Consider the following 19,337-nt stretch of genomic DNA (forward strand, 5'->3'; position numbering starts at 1 on the left):
GCTGGTAACTCTGAACCGGGATGTCAGAGCATGGTGAGCCCTGAGAAGGGCCTGCAATTCTACCAGGGGAGAAGGGGAGTTAGGTTTGGTGTGAAATGAGGCTGTGAAGGTGGGGCTGCCTCACGAAGAGTCTCAAGCACTATGTCATGATTTTTCAGTGAAGGCAACAAAGAGCCAAGGGAAGATTTGAAGGAAGGCAGATTTTAACAGGATCAGATTTATATTTCAGAAAGATACTTTTAGCAGACACTTAGAGGATGGATTAGTCCAGGGAGAAATTGGCAGCAGGGAGATCTGCTGGGAAGACACCAAAGTTGTGGGGCCAAGAGATGAAAGAGCCAAATTATTATAGTGAAAAATGAGGGATATGGAATGTCTCAAGGAGGTGGAATGAACATGGATTAGAGTGGCAGGACCCTCTGTTTCTGGACTAAAGGCAGACTGGGTGTCTCAGTGGTTGAGCGTCTGCCCTTAGCTCAGGTCATGATCCCGGGGTCCTAGGATTGAGTCCTCCACTGGGCTCCCCACAGGGAGCCTGCTTCTCCCTCTGCCTATCTCTGTATCTCATGAATAAATAAAATCTTAAAAAAAAAAAAGAAAAAAAAAAAAGGCAGACCACGTTTGCCTTAGGTGGGGAAGACAAACAAGGGAAGCCATCTGTAGGGAAGACGGAGGTCACGGAGAATGGTGAGCTCACTTGAGTTTGAGATGCCCACGGCAGAACAGCCTAGCAAGCAGATGGAACTGAAAACAGAGAGCTTTCTCTGTTGGGCTATTAAACTTTTTATTACTTTGTAAGGGCTCTTTATGTATTTGTATTGTATACAATACAATACAATACAATACAATACAATACAAACATTTTTGCCAGTTTATCAATCACTCCATTCAAAGGGAGCTGTGAATTTCCCCGATTTCTACCTTTGGCATCATGCTTCAAAAGATTTTCCCCACCCCCACATCAAAGGAGGAGCCATCTAAAATTTCTCCTAGTGTTTTTACAGTTTTGTTTTTTTACACTTAAGGATTTAACATCTAGACTTGATTCTGCTGGGGATCAGCTCAGACTCTCTTATCTTCTGCATAGCCAATTATTCTGGCACCATTTATCGGAAACTCCATCCTTTTCTAACTTATTTAAACTCACACAGTTTTTACGGGCAGCTTTTCTAAAATATTTTCCCCTTAATTTCAAAACCTTCACCAATATACAGGGCTACCAACAGGAAAAACAAACAAACAAAAAAAACCCCAATCAGCCATAGGCCTACACACAGAATCGACCACTGGATGTAAGTGGTGTTTTTTTTCCCATTATTGATGACAAATTCTGGACTTCTACCTACACTTGGACTTCCCATGGAAAAAATGTGAGTGTCCAGCAACCCTTGTGTTTGGTATATCCTAAGAAGTGTACAGCTGTCTTATGGGTAGAAGAAAGCACGGAAGCACGTTAAAGTGAGAACAAACTTTGAAAAGATAAATGAAAAGGTATAAATGTCTGCTCTCCAGTAACGTTTCAAGAATATGCTGTTTTTGTGCTCCAGGCTATTTATTTTGAGAACATTCCAAACACTACAGGATTAAAAATTTTTTTCCTCCAGACTGCTTTAGGTTTACCTTTAGGGAAATGAGAGGGTGCACGTGCGGTCACCTGGGGGTTAATTCTCACTGATGCCGAATGCCCCGAGTCTTTGCTTGTTCATCAGGGCATTAAATCTGAAAGCTCAGGAGAGCAATGCAGCCGGGCTGCAAGAGTGAAGCTATAAAGTTCTGCATTAAAAATTCATATTGCAGGCTCGCCTCGGAACTCGGCTCTGGCTGAAAGGAGAGCTGGCGGGGAAATATGAGACACCCTACTGTCTTTCTGGCAATTGGAGACATTCCTCAACAAACAGCACCTCGGGAAGGGAATGAAAGGCCAAACAAGCCGTGAAGGAAATCAATGAGTTCAATTATCTAGCTCACTCTCACTTTCCTATAGGAAGCTTTTCATTCTTAAAGCTGGTTCCAAAAAGTCCAACCCCCCCCAACCCCTTTTCTAAATGATATCGCAGAACAAGAGCCCTAGACATCCTTACTGGTACCCAGATGTTTGGCACCTCTCTTAATGTGTTTTACAACAGCCCAGGGAGCCCTAAATTCTCCAAGCCACATGGGGTGAGTTCTCTCCCAGAGTGTGAGTCTCCTGGACATGTGGCCAGAGGGGACCACACGTGGAATGACCAGTTCTCGTGTCAGGCGATGGGCCTGCACGCATGTGGCATTCCGATTCCAGCAGAGTTACTCAGTGGTTACGAACCTCCAGAGGTTAAGGCATTAACAGCTCTGCAGTGGTAGGCACTTGGAGCTTTCTGCTCCCCACATTAGCAGCACCCAGGGGGTAACTAGTTATGATTTCTAATTCCGTGTCCCTGAGGACTCTCATGGCTGCAGCGTGCTGTCAGGAGGGGACCTGTGGCACTGACGTACCAATCTTCACAAAGTCAACATGCAAAAGGGTAGGTGGCGACCAGGGCCCCGTTGACTGAAAGTTTGCATGCAAGATGCTACGCCAGGCAGTTTATGAGGGCATTATTTCATTTCATTTTTTAAGACACCAAAGCCTGAGTTACAGAAAGTGGGTGTCCTGTCCAAGGTTACTCCTCTCACAGGGTCAGGAATCAAGCTTCATAGTGACCCTGAGACTAGGGCTCTCCCTCTGATGCTCACACTGTCCCCCAGGTTCGGATCAGTGCCTTCCCCCGAGGCCCCTCCACAAACAGGGTGTGCAGGCCCCACTGGCAGACAGGATTGGAGAGTCAGCTTCTGGGAAGTAAGTAGATAAAGTTAAGAGGCCAAAAAGGAGGCAGGCTCTTCAATGCTGCCCATTGCCATCCAGTATAATCTCATCGTTTTACTAACAAGAACACAGCTACTGCTGTAGGAAGGGGACTTTGTGAGGCCTGACCAGTGACAGAGCTGGGGCTGGACCCAGGGTCTCTTGATCTAGGCCTCGCACCTTCTACCATCCACCGACCAGAGGAGGCTATGACCTCGATCACTGTCACAAAATAGTAGTTTGGTAGTGAGGCTAGTGCCGTTGGTGCCCTTGGAGTATACTGGGGGTCCGGACTCTCCTGGTCTGATGATGACACAGGAAAGTCACCTAAAAATGCGCTAGCCACTGGCAGAAGAGAGGTACAAAAAGAGCAAGTATGAAGCTTTCTAGTTTTAACCTGCAGGGCACTGACAGCAGGGTAATGAGTCAGGCTCCCAAACAACAGGGGAATTAACGAGTAATGAGCTCACAGTATACCTATTCAATGGAATACTGGGCAGCGCGCGTTAAGTTTTGGAAGGATAGTTAATGACAGGAAACAAATACTTACATGTCAAGTGAACAAACAAATAAACCAATAGCCGAGAAATGAAAGCAGTATGTCAATCTGATGCCATCCATAAAAGACAACAGAAATAAAGCACTGTCTAGAAAAAAGACTGGAAGGAATACGCCAGAAAGTTATCTCTGTGACGTGAAATAACGAGTGATGATCTCTTTTCTAAAACTGTTTAGAATTTTCTAAATATGGTATAATTAACATGGAAGAATTCTGTAATTAAAAACAATGTGTCATATAAAAAGAACCGATCTTCATTGATGTAGGGGTGTCCCAACGGCAAGGACAGTCTCTCACTTTTGTCAGCCCTCCTGCTTCTCTTCCAAAGGGCCCTGGACCTGTCAGTGTGCATCCAATCACATTTTCCTCTGCTACCTGGGAAGCACAGGAGAAGATATACTGCATCATGGTCACCAGTGTGGTCACGGGCCTCAGCAATAGCCAGGTACTCCCGCGGCAAGTCAGAAACACATGGCGTGGGGCACCTGAGTGACTCTGTTAGCTAAGTGTCTGCCCTTGGCTTGGGTCATGATCCCAGGATCTTGAGATTGGGCCGCACATCAGGCTCCCTGCTCAGTGGGGAGCCTGCTTCTTCCTCTCTCTCTGCTGCTTCCCCTGCTTGTGCTGTCAGATAAATAAATAAAATCTTAAAAAAAAAAAAAAAAAAAAGAAGAAGAAGAAGAAGAAGAAAGAAATGCATGGCTTTTAGAGGAATTTCACTGGGGGCAGGAGGTGGTATACATGTTCCAGGCAGGGCCTCCGGTAAGTCTTCCTTCCTAAAGCACTTCAAAGGTTCAGATGGCTCTTGCTTTCTCTTTAGAAACCATCAGCTTTCTTAGGTTGTCCTTTCAGAGAGTAAATGACGTCATTGGTCAGGATCCAGGCCATGTGCTGCTGTCGTTGAGGGGAAGGCTCATGCTGATTTATTAGATCGTCCAAAGTCTCGCCCTCGACTGTACCTACGACCGTGCTGACATGCACACAGTATACAGAAAATAGGATGAGGACCCTCCTTGGAGGTAGTTCAGTTGATGTTTGTCAGCACTGTGCAAGCTGCAGGAACACTTCCATTACTCACTTGATCCCCAGTCTGGGAAGTAGGAAGGCACATATTATGATGCCCATCTTACAGGTCATTAGATGTACCATGTTTGTCACAAATCCATGTTTTCTCCAATGATCCCTTACCTGTTTCCTTGAGCTTCAAACTGTGAGCTCCCCATGTTTTACCTTTATAGCGAACCAGGAAAACTTCAAAGATCTCTAAAAACAGAAAATTTTTATAAAAGCATGCCAAACCTGGTGACAGTAGAGAATAACACTTTTCTCCACAATACCTTCTCCAAGGATGCTGGATGAATATGATAGTACTATCACTCTATCCATAAATATATTTGTACACATACCACATCCAGGATTGCCATATGTATCATATACATATGTGTTTCAGTGCACAGAGCAGAGCATGTGAGCCTGTGTGCGGATGGCATCTGGGACCACCCCACCCCCTTCATTGCACAGTTCGAGCACTTGACACAATGCCTGACATTTTAACACAGGCCTTTAGTAAGTGTAGCTGAAGGTGGGAGGCGTAGAGATTGCTAGTTCTCATTGATGCTGTGTAATGTCCAGATACCTCTGGAGTCCGAGAAACAGGTGAAGAATCCTTGGCACTCAGAGGAAATTCTACATGGACTTGAAAATACAAAGCCACCCTCTTCTTCCTGCGTAGCGCCCTGGGCTGGGAAAAGTCTCCATCTGGGCTGTGCTGCTTAGAGATGCTGCTGTTGCTACACAAGCCAAGGAAAGCCTGTGGGGCTCACCCAGGCATAGAATTTTAGGTGTGAAGTTAAATACTTCTACAGGGATGGAAAATCCCAGGAATTCTATAAAATGCACTGTTATACTATTCAGGAGATAAAGCTACAGAGGGGGTAAAAAAAAAAAAAAATCCTTGGATGTTCCCTGAAAGTGTGATCTGGTTGTCTCTAAGGCTGAAGGGACAGTAGGTTCTTTATCTAAGCCCATCCCCTCGAAACCATAAAAGTGGCTGCCTCTCTATTTTTAGGGAAATTAATCTAACCAGGATAATTACAGCAACTGGTACTGGAAATTGATGACTCATCAAAAAGACAGGAAATAGAAAATGTTCCATTCTTAAAGGTACAGTGAAATACTCCATTTCAGCAGACTAAAGTGGGTGTTTTCAAGTTCAACCGGGGAAGGCACATCTGTCCAATAAAATGATCAGAATAGTTAGGCGATTCTCAGGCTCTGTCGCCTGGGCTCTACTGGGGCCCAGTTTCCTAAGTCTTTCACGTGGAAGTATAAAAAAATAAATACAAGAGCAATGAGTCTGCAAGGGCTAACAGGATAGGGCTTGCAGGAAGAGGGAAAGCATGAAACTTCACGGAAACCTTTTGCCTGGTCGGCTCTCACACAGGTCACACTGCTCTCTTAAGAAGGCAGCACAGAATGGGACTCTGGGCCACCATGGCAGTGTGTGAAGAGCACTGGATTTGGGGGCCATGCCAGAAACCTCTGTGAAATAGTCCAAGCAACCCGAGTGCACAGAAGGTGCCCATCCCACTGCCATTCACTGGCATATGGGCTGCACGTCCCACCTGGGCGTTGTGCCTTGAGCTTTTGGTTTCCTAACCTTGTCAGATTGCCTTTCAGGGCCCCTGGGCTCCACTACTGGGCATTCCCGACCTCCACGATGCGGGGTACAGGCTGCCCTCAACAATTTCCACAAAGCGCTAAGCCATGCTCACTTGGGAATGGTTCCTCTCTCAGAGCACACTGCCTTTTGTGAGAAGGCACTGGTTACATATATGCTCTAAAGAAAATACTCTAAAATTAACCCAAGTGAAGTTCCTCATAAATGTCTCTTTTGTAATATACTAGGTAAGTCAGTGTATATACAATGTAGTTCTTTTTAAGAAGCACATAGGAAAGGACTATAACACCAGTAACCTTAAGAAATATGAATTTTTCTGGCAGGAAAGGTTTGGAGGTGCAAATTCTCCTAAGACTAACATTAGCTATAAAAAATAGGGCATTTCAGTGCAATTCAGTATTTTCTTTTATCGGAGGCTGAGAGTCACAGGCCACAAGCGAAGACTGTACGTGTTACCACTGAAGCTCTTTTTGCAACCAGGATTCCGGGGACAGAGCAAAGAGATGGCTCTGGACGGGAACAAAAATGGGAATTCCTGCACTTTTGCGCAGGATGTTAGTCTGGAAGGGCACCACTCCCTTCCCGGGTGTGTGGTACTGGCCTAGCAGCGAGCCCAGGCGAACAGCTGCAGGACGCGAGGCCCCGGCAAGCTGGCCAGGCCTTTCCCTGGGGCCAGATGCCACGTGCCGAAAAGAAAGAATGCTGTCCACCTCCGCGGCCATCCTGGGGACTGCTTAAATATTAAAATCCACATCCCTCTGCTTGGCTAGAATTTCTAGGTTAAAGTCAACCAGGGTGCTAAATCTCCATTTGCTAACACAAATGGGACGATCGGTACATAGGGTGACCCTCTGAGAAAGGAGGTACCTTTTTAACTTAAAAAAAAAAAAAAAAAAAAAGCAGAGAAATAATTCATTTATTTAACCCAGAAACAGTTATAATCTGCAACCCTGCAATCCTCTTACACAACTGTTTTGGCAAACCCCCCTATGTTCCAACAAATATTAAACTGTGCTTGCCATTTGTCTAAGGAATCTTGCATTAATAAACATGAGAAGAACACTTTTACCTCCCACTCTCAATGACGGGACAAAACAAAGACCAGCTGTATTCATCAATGGGTCCTTGTTCTGCACATAAAGGCTAATTACATTTTGCTTCAAGCCTACACATGGAAAACTTTACTGCTGCTGGCCCGACAAGTCAGCCTGCGCTGTCCCAGCTGACGCAGGGTGGTGACTGCACACAATAAACTGGGCTCTTGGAACAGCCCTGGTGCCTTCAACCTGCAGGATTCTTTCCAAAATGGGGGTGACATCTCCCAGTGACAGAGAGGCAAAGGCAACATGTGTTCTTCGAATCCCATCAGGAGATGATGCCACTAATGTCAATTTCCCCAGGGCCCACTAATTTCAGAAAGGCACACCAAGCTGTACTATGAGCTCGTCTGGAGAGGACTGTGACATGAGACAGTGAATGTCTTGCAGTGACTGTACTAGGGGCTGCCCACATACCTTCCTGTTATTCTGCACAACCTGCTAGGGTCTTGACCACCACTGTGCCCATCTGTTGTAGGGTAAGGACAGTGGGAGTGGTGGTCAATGAGCTCCCCCACAGCCACATGGAAGAGTCTTGGACCCTGCCACCCACTCCTGGGTTAGCCTTCTCCAAAGCCCATGCTGGACTGTGCCACCCCCATCCTCTTCCTGTGTTTTTTTTTTGTCCACAAGGATTTAAGAATCCCTACTCTCCCAGAGAGAGACAATAAACTGTTTAGAAATGTTTTAAGACCATTTGTGAAAAGGTCTGCCCCTGGTGGGCTTACATTCATACATGTTAATGAGAAGATGTCTCGTCTAGTAAGATGCATGTAGGGTGGGGGCTTGAGGCAGACAGTAGAGTGATAAACCTTTCCCATAAAAGGGGAGAGGGATGTGAGGCAGTGTGGAGCTTCTGGACATATGCGATCTCCCAGCCTGAAGCACTCCTCACAAAGCTACAAGAAAGTAGTGATTATTGACTCAGTCCATTCTCTACATTTTTTGTGGATTACTTACTCCGGGAACCATGTACAGTAAGTGTTTGGCCCTGGGCTGCCTTTTGTTAGCAGTCAGTCCATTTCCGACTTGGGAGATGCCCGACCCCCGTGGGGGGCTCGACTCTGCCGACCCCACCCCAATCCAGCCTCACATACACTGTGCCCACCTGGCCCCATCCCACATTTGGCACATCTGGCTGGCCCCTTGGGTTAGCTTGGCCGCCCTGTGTTCTCACACCCTGCACTCCTTTGTCTCCAGCAGAACCTCACCCGAACTCATCTTTCCACCTCAAACCACATGTCACTCCCTTCAGGAAGGCTTCCCTGATTACCTTGCTTTTGCTCCAGCTGGGTGTGCCTTCGCTGTAAGCTTGCCCACTGGCCACTGCTGAGTTTGGCCTGGGAAGGAGGGGGGTGAAGTCAGAGGTTTCTCTACCTCCCAAAGACCACAGGTCCTTGCAAGCTTAGATGTTGTACAGCCCGGCCAGTGCTGGCTCAAACTGCCACATTCCTTCTGTGGCTTCCCTCCTGCCAGTCCCTAGCTGGAGTGTGCCATCTGTCTTGTGGACACCCTGACAGCACAGAGGCTATGCTGGCCAATGTCCCCTCTATCATAGCAGTGATCACACTGGATTCCAATGGCTTTTCTCCCTTAGCTTCAGGATTTCCAGAGCCCAGCAAAGGGCCAGGCTCAGAAGGGGCCCCTAGGAATGTCTGCTGCACTGATGAGTGGATCTGTTTTATTTGAGTCATGTCCTTCACGAAAGTTAGGCTTGTTCTCTCCACGTATGCACACAAATGCCACCCCTCTGCCTCTCTGTTCTTCACAGGAGAAGGCAAGAAATTCCCTGCTGCAATCCTGGAAGGGGACGCACCCCAAGAGTGCCCATGGCTCTAAGAGCAGTCTGTGACAATAGCCACCGTCCCAAAGCAGAGCATTTTTACATGCTAGAATACACAACTCTCTTACTTTTTGATTCTATTTTCCACTTACTGGAGTTTAGTGAAAATGAACAAGTAATGCTTGGATTTTCATTTATTTGGATTTGGGGAGGGGGAATCTCTTTGGCCTTAAGGTATACCAATTTGATGAGAAATAGTCTAGAAATATTTTTCACTGAGCCCACACCAGTAACTGCCATTTCTCATCAGATGCCAGTAGGATCAGTGTCCAGGAGAGGTGTAGGGCCTCTGATGCACCCCCTGCCCCCCCACTGGGTGACCTCACTGGTTCAGGGACCTAAGACTTACCTGTAACAGGACAGAGCTGGCTGCCTAGGAACAGCCCAAGAGTCAACGTGTCTATAAACAGTAACTAGAAAAATACTTAAGACTGAAAATCATCCCTGTCATCTTTAGAAGAACCCCTGACCCCACTCTAGGGAGCAGGATCACCTGGTAGCAGGGCCCTGACAGGTGATGGAGCTGTCCTTAGTTAATTGGTGGTTCAGGTTGAGAGAAGCCAGCCATTCCCCAGTGTCAGCCTAGCTTCTGGCAAGGTCAGAGTGGGTGGGGACAGAGCCCCTGCCTCTCAGGGCCATCTCCCAGTGGCTCCCGGCCGCCATATTCCCCACCTGACAGGAAACCTGTAAGTGCACGTAAGCCCTTCCTTGACAGCTCCCCTGCTGCATCGCTTCCTCAACCCCCAAAACAAACCAATTAAATGGACACAGGTTGTCTTTGTGGCTCTTTAGAAGCCAAATAATGAAATCATGATTCTAAACCAGGGACCAGTACTAAGCCCTCATGTGACGAGTGGCATTATCTGCTGTCATTTCTGAATAGTTTCGACAGGTGCTACATGTATGTCCTCAGGCTCTTTCCTCAAGGAGGTGCCCATCTGTGGCAAACAGCGTCGCCCCAGGACACAGTGGGAGATATTGGCTTTTGGAAGTTGAGCCTCTTAGAACATTCTCAGGGCAGTAGCTTTCAAAGTAACGGTGGATTGAAACCCACCTGAAGACCCACATTTTACACTGTGACCCAATAACTGCACACTTAGATTTATACACATAACGAACACAAAAGGGCCACAAAACAATACTTGACTTTACTATGTGCCACGAGCCATGATATTTTTTACTCTATTTCATTTTATGTTGTATTTGATTGTCCATTTGGCTGGTCGCCACTCACTAAATTGATTTTGCCCCTGTGATACCCTGTTTGAGAAACACTGGCTCAGCGGGGGTTTATAGCCTGGTTGCACAACTTCTGAAGTGCATAACAAAGCAAACTTAGGTTAATTACAGAAACACAAGATGTATCTATGTCTTCCAGAAGGAGGTGTATTTTTTAAAAAATAGTTCATTATTTTATTAAAACCACACCTCTTTCTAGAATGAGATGTTAGTGAGATAGAATGGGTCAGGGAACTAGCACGTTGTAGCCAATGCCCAGAGAGGCATTTCCTTTCTAAAATCAAACTATTAGAAAGGAAATGCTATAAACTGAGGGTAGAACTCTGTGTCAGATTAAAATGTTATAACTTTTAAAAATGGACCATGGGCAGCCCCGGTAGCTTAGCGGTTTAGTGCCACCTTCAGCCTGGGGCCAGATCCTGGACACTAGGGATCCAGTCCCATGTCTGGCTCCCTGCATGGAGCCTGCTTCTCCCTCTCCTGTGTCTCTGCCTCTCTCCCTCCCTCTCTCTGTCTCATGAATAAATAAATAAAATCTTTAAAAAAATAAAAAAATAAAAATAAATAAAAATAAAAATGGACCAACCACTACTCTTCTTAGTAGAATAAAGTCCAGGCAAAAATAATTGAAAAATAAAGATGGCGGATTGGCAGAAAAGGGGAGACACGGACACCAAGGAATACTAGGATGACAGCAGTTGGTATAGTTCCTGCCAAGCTTCCATCTGGGGGGTGAAGGGGGGGCCAGGGATCCACGTCTGCCATCCCATTGACACTGGTGCCCGGAGTTGGGGGAATTAATACCGGAGCCCCCAGGGAAATCTTAACAGTTATGATACCTTACAGCCAGCTCATTCTAGCCCACCTGAATTCATATATCAGCATGCTGAAACAGTAAGGTAAAATGACCTGGCAACTTCCACCAGGATTAGATATGCCAACAAGCCAGCCCAAGTTGCCAAGACTGAGAAGGATATTTTAGTCTGTGCAGAAGTACTGTGCTCATGATCAAAACTGGTCTGACTACAAGGCCTGGGGTAGCTCTTAGAGTCTCTAGCTACCAAATAATGAAAAGATCAAGAGCCCACCGAGATGTGTCCTGAGGGCAGCAGGCCCAGTAGCAACCTCAGAGGCCAAGGGCAAGGGGGATGGGCCAGAGGGATAAACTGTGTAGAGCCCCCCCCCCACACTGTCCCCTCCAGGACCCCTGAGGTGCTGTGGGAGCACAGCAGGAGACCTTTCTTACTGGCCAGAGCAGCAGGGGGTGGGGGGATGGGGGGTGATGGGATGGGGGGGTGGTGTGGAGTATGGGTTTCTGCAGGAGATGGGAAGAGCCTCCCAGGACAGAAGGTGGATCAGCCACTTGCCTGGTACTGCCTGTCTGGACTTCAGCAGAGAAGACCCTGGCTCAGGACAATTTCTGTTGCTTTTTTGTCTCTCTTGATTCTATCAATGCCATTCTTTCTTTACTGGTGTTGTGCTTGGAGGGTGGGCTTGCAATGAGTGTGCCTGTGCTACCACAGATCACTGACTTCCTTCTGACAACCGGCCCTGTGTGACATACCGGCCCTAACACAGGCACACCCTATGTGTACGTGTCTGCACGGGGACGCCTAGTGTTCCAAGTGGACTTGAAAAGATCCATCTGCGCGGGAGCCAAGGACCCAGATACAGGAAAAGGTGACGTGCTTTGCACAGACCCAGCTCCACGAAACAGCTCACGCATCACATCTTCTGTAAGATGCCCCTTCCCAAACTTTCTTAGAAAAAGGCCCATGTTGATGAGGCTTCATGACAATTGAGGATGCAATTCCAGGGTTCTAGAAGCACCAGAGTACTGTTACATCTTGGGTATTGAACTGAAACAAGCAGCCCATGGGGGGGGGGGGGGGGACACTGTATTCCTCATGGTAGCTCTGGGGCCAAGCACCTCCTGAACCCCATACCGCTTTGTGAAAGCCAGCAGACAGGAGGGCAAAGCAGGGGGAAGCTTCTATGGGTTAGCAAAATCAGGGGATCCCTGACCGAAAGGGTACAGATGGAGAAAGCCAGGCAGAGACTTACTTGGCAGTAATTTCTTCATCGTATTTGGTTTTCAGGTCAAATAATTCTGTTCGAGTTTTTTCCAGGGCTGAAAGGCAGAGGACGGAAAAGTTTACTATAAGACAGCAGTTGTCCAAATTAAATTTAAAAAGAAAAGGTAGGGGCGCTGGCAGGGTGGGGAGGGTGCTCAGTTGGTTAATTGTCTGACTTTTGATTTTGACTCAGGTCATGATCTCAGGGTCATGAGTTTGAGCCCCATGTTGGGCTCTGCAATGACCAGGGAGTCTGTTGGAGATTCTCTCCCTCTCTTTGCCCCTCCCCTCTCCTCTCTTGCTCTCTCTCTCAAAAAAAAAAAAAAAAAAAAAAAAGGAAAAAAAGAAAAAAACTCCACAAGCAATAAATTCACAAAGAGTCAAAAATTACAAAAATACACAGAATGGGGCCCAGAATCCCCTTTCACTTTTAACCTCATCTTATCCACACACCTCCTTGGAGATAACTCCTATTACTGGTTTGGTGTACGGATTCCCTGCCTTTACATACATTTTATTATTTAAAATATATTTCCACATACACCTGCATCTATGTGTATGTGTGTGTACACATATATATACATATATATATTCCCCACTCCAGTTCTGCACAGATAGGATGACACAAATATATTCTAAGCTTTGCTCTTTTCCTTAAGCAGAACAGCATGGAAAGCTCTCCATGTCAGGACACAGGCAGTAACAATTAGCTCTTGTAAGAAGTTTGCCAGATGCCGTGTACCTGAGGACCCAGAGAAGTGAAGGTACTAGGGTGAGGAGTTTACACACCCCAAGGAGACAAACCCGACTTAGCTGGATCCCCCAAGAGGCAATTTACATTCCCATCTATACTATTATGAGTGCGACTATTTTCTTATACTCTCACCAACACTGTATATTATCAATTAAATAAAATTCTTTTGACAGTCTGACAGGCAAAACAATCTTTCCCTGATTTAATTAGCATCCTCCTACCTGTTAAGAATTGTTAATGTTTTTTTCATATGTGTATTGGCCACGTGCATCTCTTCTGCAGGCTGTTTGCGTCTTTAGCCCCTTGTTCTACTGGACTGTTTATCTCTTTTTACTGAATTCTTTTTTTTTTTTTAAGATTATTTATTTATTTATTTGACAGGGGGAGAGGGACAGAGGGAGAGGGAGGGGGAAGGAGAGAGAGAGAGAGAGAGAGCAAGAGAGAGCCGGAAAGCACGAGCAGGGGGAATGGCAGAGAGGGAGGGAGAAGCAGACTCCTAGCTGAGCAAGGAACCTGACATGGAGCTTGATCCCATGACCCTGGGATCATGACCTGAGCCTAAGGCAGATGCTTAACAGACTGAGCCACACACGCACCCCTTTTTACTGATTTCTTAGTGATTTTTAGGAGGTCTCTAGATTTGGGGGGTATTATTCATGTATCTGTAAATGTGCTATGATTATGTTATCATTCTCTGTCATTTAGTATTCACTTGGATTATGATGTCTTCTTTTCTTTTTCTTATATTTTAAAGATTTTATCTACTTGAGAGAGAGAGGGGAGCTCAGCATGGGGCTTGATCTCGGGACTCTAGGATCATGAGCTGTGCTGAAGGCAGATGCTTAACTGAGCCACTTATGCCTCCTGGATTATGATGTCTTCTGATGTTTCTCCCTCCACGTTTACATTAAATGTATGATGCAGTTTCCCTTTCAGGGAAAAAAAGAGAGAAAGAGAAAGAAGGAGAAGAAAAAAGCATAAAGAAACGATAAAAACTAGTACAACCTTCTTTGGCGTCTTAAATTTTAAAGGTCTGTTATTACTGTGCTTAACTTCACTTAGGGTGGAAATAAGTGTTGTGGGTTTTTTTTTTGTTTTTTGTTTTCCTTTTCCTATTATTGTTCCAAATGAAATGTCAGTCCTTGATAGTTTGGTGATTTAGATGTGTTTGTTGGAAAAAAAGCCTAGAAAGAAAGGATGGCTTGTGGACGGGATGGAAATGGAAGGCAGATCCTCCCGCCTTCACGCTAACAACTCAGCGTGAGTGACTAATGAAGTCAAAGTGGGGAGGCTGTGGGCTCTGAGGAGCGTGGGCTCCTTTACTCCTCCAGGGTGACCGGTACCAGGGAAGACCTGGGGGGACCAGGAGACAGGGCAAAGCCCCCCACTTGAGTACACCCTGGATGGACTTCATGATAGGATGAAGAATACTACACCTGTCTGCAGACTTTGAACTTTGTGTTCTGCTTCCTCTAGCTTTGACGTGGTAGACATCTGCGTCTCCTGCAGCTTTCTGAAAAGGAAGAGGATAAGAGAATAAAGCGAGCTGGTCATCTTGTTTCCCAAAGTGAAGTCTTGTGTGCTTTGGAGCTCGAAGACCAGCGATCTTTGCTGCAACATGCCCCACTGGCAACAGGCGCACAGCTGGCTACCGCTGGTGGCGCCACAAGCCCTGCACACCCGCTCCCTGACCCTCAGCACCCTGACTTTGTACCCGAGTGTGATACAATGTAGAGTGTGCATCCTGCAGGACCTGACTGTGTGCTAATGGATGCAGCCAGTTATCTTAAATGCAACTTGTTCTTCCCGTGCCAGATATTTAGGGGGAAAAAAAATCATCATCACGCACTCATTGTTTTCTGAAGTTACCCAAGAAGAATGATACATTTACATTTTGCTGACACAATGAAGGAATTTGTTGGAATAAAGGACGTGCTAATAGATGTGACAGCTGCTCCACGTCTGTTATAATGGAATGCAAATGTGACCGTAATACCTAATGGGAGATTCTCAATGTTTGAACCCAATGTCCCCAGATTTACATTTCCCCTGATCTCCAAATGAATTCCCTGGTCAATAAATAGCATTCCTTCCTCCTCATCTGCAGAAAATTTCTAAAAATAAGTTTATTATTTTTACATCATATGAATAGAACACATGCTCTCATACTAACAAACCTGGGAATACAGAAAAGTAGAAATTATAGTGTTTAAAAAAAAATCAGCCAAATTTCCATCACCTATGGAGAAAGATTGCTCATGTTTTTGCATATTCCAATTATAAAACTATTCAAGGCTCTGGGTTAAAAACAAAACAAAACAGGCAAAACACACATACGAGTATTCTATAAACTCACATGTAATATAGAAACTCACACTCTTCACCCTTGCCTTTTTCACTTATTTCCATACTTTGGAAACATTCTACACCAGCATATGCAGCTCCTCCTCATTCTTATTAAATAATTAATGTAACCAGCCTCTGTGGACACTTAGATTGTTTATCGCCTCTTTCTACTAAACAATTCTGCAGTGATCATTATGCAGACATTGTTGCATAATTCTGAGAGTGAATCTGTTGGATGAAGTTCTAGCAGAAGAATTATAATGGTCAAAGAGTACGTGCAATTTTTTTGTTATTGTTGTTCTGATAGATATTGAGAAACTTCCCAACAACAACAAAAAAAACCTCACTAATTTAAACTCTTGCCAACAATATGTGTTTGTTTTCCTGTGCCAACACTGAGTAAAATTAAACCTAATTTTCCTGCTGAGTAAAGCCGAGCATTTGGAGCATTTGTTTCTCTTTGTATAAACTGTCTGCGTATCTTCATCCACTTTGTAGTGCTCATTTTTTCCTAATAGTTGGTAACGGCTCTTATGCTTTGAGAAAATTTCTTCCCAGGTTTTTGATGCTTTTAAAATGTTTACTGTTATTTATTTTTAAACAATCAGTTTTTAATTATGATTAGAAAACAAAATACTTGCAGAAATTTCCTTCCAGGATGCACATGATTGAATTATTAATGTTTAAGCCCTAGATCCATTTAAATTTCTTGGTGTAAAGAATGAGATTAAAAAAAAAAAAATCTAGCTTTATCCTCCATCCCGAGTGGTCAGTCCGTTATTTGCATCTTTAAATATAATTAATCCTTTTACCAAGTCTGAAAAACCAACTTAATCATATCAAATTCTCAGATGAATTTACTTCCACAATTTTCTGATGCGTGACTTTGCTCTGTGCAGCTGTAATCATGCTGTATGTAATTTTGTATCATGCATTTTTCTCTCCATATCATGCTGGATACATTTCTGGTCTCATTTCAAATTCTACACTGCTATTATTTTAATGGCTGCATAATGTTCCAGTTGGGGACAGTCCACCTTTACTTACCCATTTCCCTATGGCCGGGGCATTTCAATTGCTGGCATCCCACCCTCCTTGCCCTAGTATCAGTAACCTGGTGAGAAACTGCTTTGGGCATAAAGTGCTGTTCTAGGAGGCAGTTAGGCTGGGTCAGGATTCCTCTCATCTTTCAGAGCCCCAGCTCTCTGCATGGCTCACTTCTTTCCTGGGGGCAGCACCTGGCCCCGGCTCTGCCAGGCCACAAGGGACCCACATTGGTCCTGTAGTGATGACTTTGGGAGGTAAAGTACGATCACCAGGGGAAGTCAGGGCTGGAGTGGTGGGTTGGGCTCCGGTCCCACCTCTGGGTAACTAGTGGGAGACTGTGGGCAGGTCCCTCATCTGAAGCCCACTTTCTCTAACATATTTTACTGACATCAGATGCTTGATATATGAAGCACAATGAGGTAAAGAGGTAAAAACCAAAAAACCCAAAAAACCCCCAGATTTGTGAATGATGTTAAATATCCACATTCATTTCAGAAGGTGGCAGGAGTTCAGCCTGTGTCCAGGGCTTACCCAGAGATGGCACACATTCATGCCCTGTCATCTCTGCTCATGTCAGTGCATGCCTTGCGCACATGCTCTGTGCTCGACCCCTGGACCCACATGGCCCCAGCAGACACACTTTGGTCCCCTTAACTATCTGATGCCATCACCTCTATGAGTAAAGACCAATGGATGGCACCCAAGGTAATATCCACATATTACAGAGTAAGGGACACCTTTATTTTTCAAACAGAAATTTTCCTGAGAGCCCCGTGGAGCATGGTTACCACCTGGGCAGGTCTAGAGGGCTCATTTTAAATACTCCTTGTGGTGTGAAGTTTAGAGGTATGACATTGTGTCATTGTGTAAGGACCCCAACAGACACTCACCTCTCCTTTTCTGCAAAATCATTTTGTAACTTTTGTTCTTTTTCAAGAGCTATAGTCTCCGCTTGGTTCTTCAGAGTCTGTTCATATTCTCGGATTTTTTCTTTAAGTGCTTTTATTGTAACCTCTGCAGAAAGAGAAAGACGGGAGTGAGAGGAGCATGATTCTATGCAGCTACATACACAAGGCTTTTGTAACCTGGTAGGATTGTGGTGTTTTAAACTTTAGCTCCTCAACCCTGACACAAAATCAATGGTTACGAGTCCCTTTGGAGACCTTTTACTCCCTAAATGTTAAAGTGAACTTTAAACATTTAGGCTGAGGAGGATCAATGGATTTTGCTGGGCAGAAGAGCTATGGTTTCTTCGATACAACTTAAAAAAAGTCAGTGGGGGGGAGCATCAATGGTCACACAGAATATCATCTTATTGATGAGCTTTAAATTAATCCTCTACCGAAGGAAGATGAATAATGTTTTTGTGCAGTTTAAGTACTTTCTCACAAAGAAAAACAGTTCATAATTATGTGCGTGTTTTGGAAGAAGCAGACTTAGCCAAAGCCAGGTGAGTCTACAGACTGCCCTGGCCCTGGGCTTTGGCTCCAGGGTTTCATGAGTGATGGAATACGCAGTGTGCTAAGTGGACACGGTGTATGTCTCCTCCTCTGGAAGGGATGCATCCAGGCTGGAGGCTGGTGGATGGGGTTTGTGTGCATGGAGCAGGCGGCACAGGGCCTGGGGGAGCCCCATCTGAGGCAGAGTGAGTACTGGGGGTGGGGGGTAGAAGAGTTGGGCAATGAAGGAGCCCTGTAGGGCTCAATGCTCAGGACACAGGGCCCCTCAGGGGGCAGGGCTGTCCCCAGAAAGCCCGGGCCCCACCACCACCAAGTGCATGTTTACAGCCATCGCTTTAATGACTCAAAGCAGGAACACCAAAGCAGATGTAACAAAGAGGGCAGAGTCCTGACTCAGACCTGTGGGTGGCTCGAGGGCAGGACTGTTCCACCTGCTTCCTCCCATAGATACCCCACACCACCCTCTGCGATGGATAGTCCCTGGCAGGGCACTGGGGTCCCAGCTCCAAGGAGGGTAGACGTCTTGGGGAACTACACCTTCTGCACATGGATCCATCTCCTAGAGGGCTAGGCCAAGAAAGGGCAAAGGCACAAATGAATGGAGGAGCCTGGGTAGGTTGAGCGGGGGAGGCTCAGATGCGGCTTGTGACGATGGGGCTCCAGGCTCACACGACAACACTGACTACCAGTAAGAGCTTGCACTGGGGCCCTTGGTCCTTCAGGTTATAACCCGCATCCACTTTTACTCCCTGAGCAGCATAGACATGCTGAGCAAGGCAGGAGCACAAGTGCTGGGAGGTCAGGACCCGAGTGGCTTAGTGGATAAAAGCTAAAGGCTCTTTTGTTAAGGGCAGAAATTGGCCCTTTTCATTAAGTAGAACCCAAAGGGTTCTCCTTAGAGAGAGAGAGAGAGAGAGAGAGAGAGAGAGAAGAAATTAAAACCGATGACCCCGGATCCCTGGGTGGCGCAGCGGTTTGGCGCCTGCCTTTGGCCCAGGGCGCGATCCTGGAGACCCGGGATCGAGTCCCACGTCGGGCTCCCGGTGCATGGAGCCTGCTTCTCCCTCTGCCTATGTCTCTGCCTCTCTCTCTCTCTGTGTGACTATCATAAATAAATAAAAAAATTAAAAAAAAAAAATAACAAACCGATGACCCTGTCAGGGTACCTGAAAGGAGAGACGGGGTCCTTCTGCCTTTGGGGGTGGCTGTTTGGGGCCTGAAAGAAATGCTCTGTGAGCCTCACGGCTAGTGATCCACATCACCGTCAAGCCACAGAGACAGGGCCAAGTTTGGGCAAGAGTGGATACTTCCCAAGTGGACATCACAACAGGACAATTCTGAAAACACATGCACGCTCTTTTAAGTCAGTGGTCTATGTGACCATGTACGTCAACATATAGTGTTTTCTGCCTCTTG

At 45.8% G+C, this 19,337-nt stretch overlaps 1 protein-coding gene across 13 annotated transcripts in view; it reads right to left on the bottom strand.

Annotated features, from left to right (window-relative positions):
- The window catches only part of CUX1 (cut like homeobox 1), a 364,476-nt gene that overhangs the window by 128,548 nt on the left and 216,591 nt on the right, over window positions 1-19,337 (bottom strand). For 12 of the 13 annotated variants that reach the window (XM_025425918.3, XM_025425917.3, XM_025425919.3 and 9 more), the window contains 3 exons: window positions 17,352-17,475; window positions 14,505-14,581; window positions 12,304-12,370 (listed from right to left, as the gene is read on the bottom strand). In XM_025425918.3, coding sequence (XP_025281703.1) covers window positions 12,304-12,370; window positions 14,505-14,581; window positions 17,352-17,475 — 268 coding nt within the window. Of the gene's footprint in view, window positions 1-4,568; window positions 4,644-12,303; window positions 12,371-14,504; window positions 14,582-17,351; window positions 17,476-19,337 lie in introns of those variants that run through there. The other variant, XM_049111084.1, reaches the window with a different exon arrangement.

Source organism: Canis lupus, chromosome 6 (genome assembly GCF_003254725.2).
Source record: "Canis lupus dingo isolate Sandy chromosome 6, ASM325472v2, whole genome shotgun sequence".
Taxonomy (NCBI): Eukaryota; Metazoa; Chordata; class Mammalia; order Carnivora; family Canidae; genus Canis; species Canis lupus.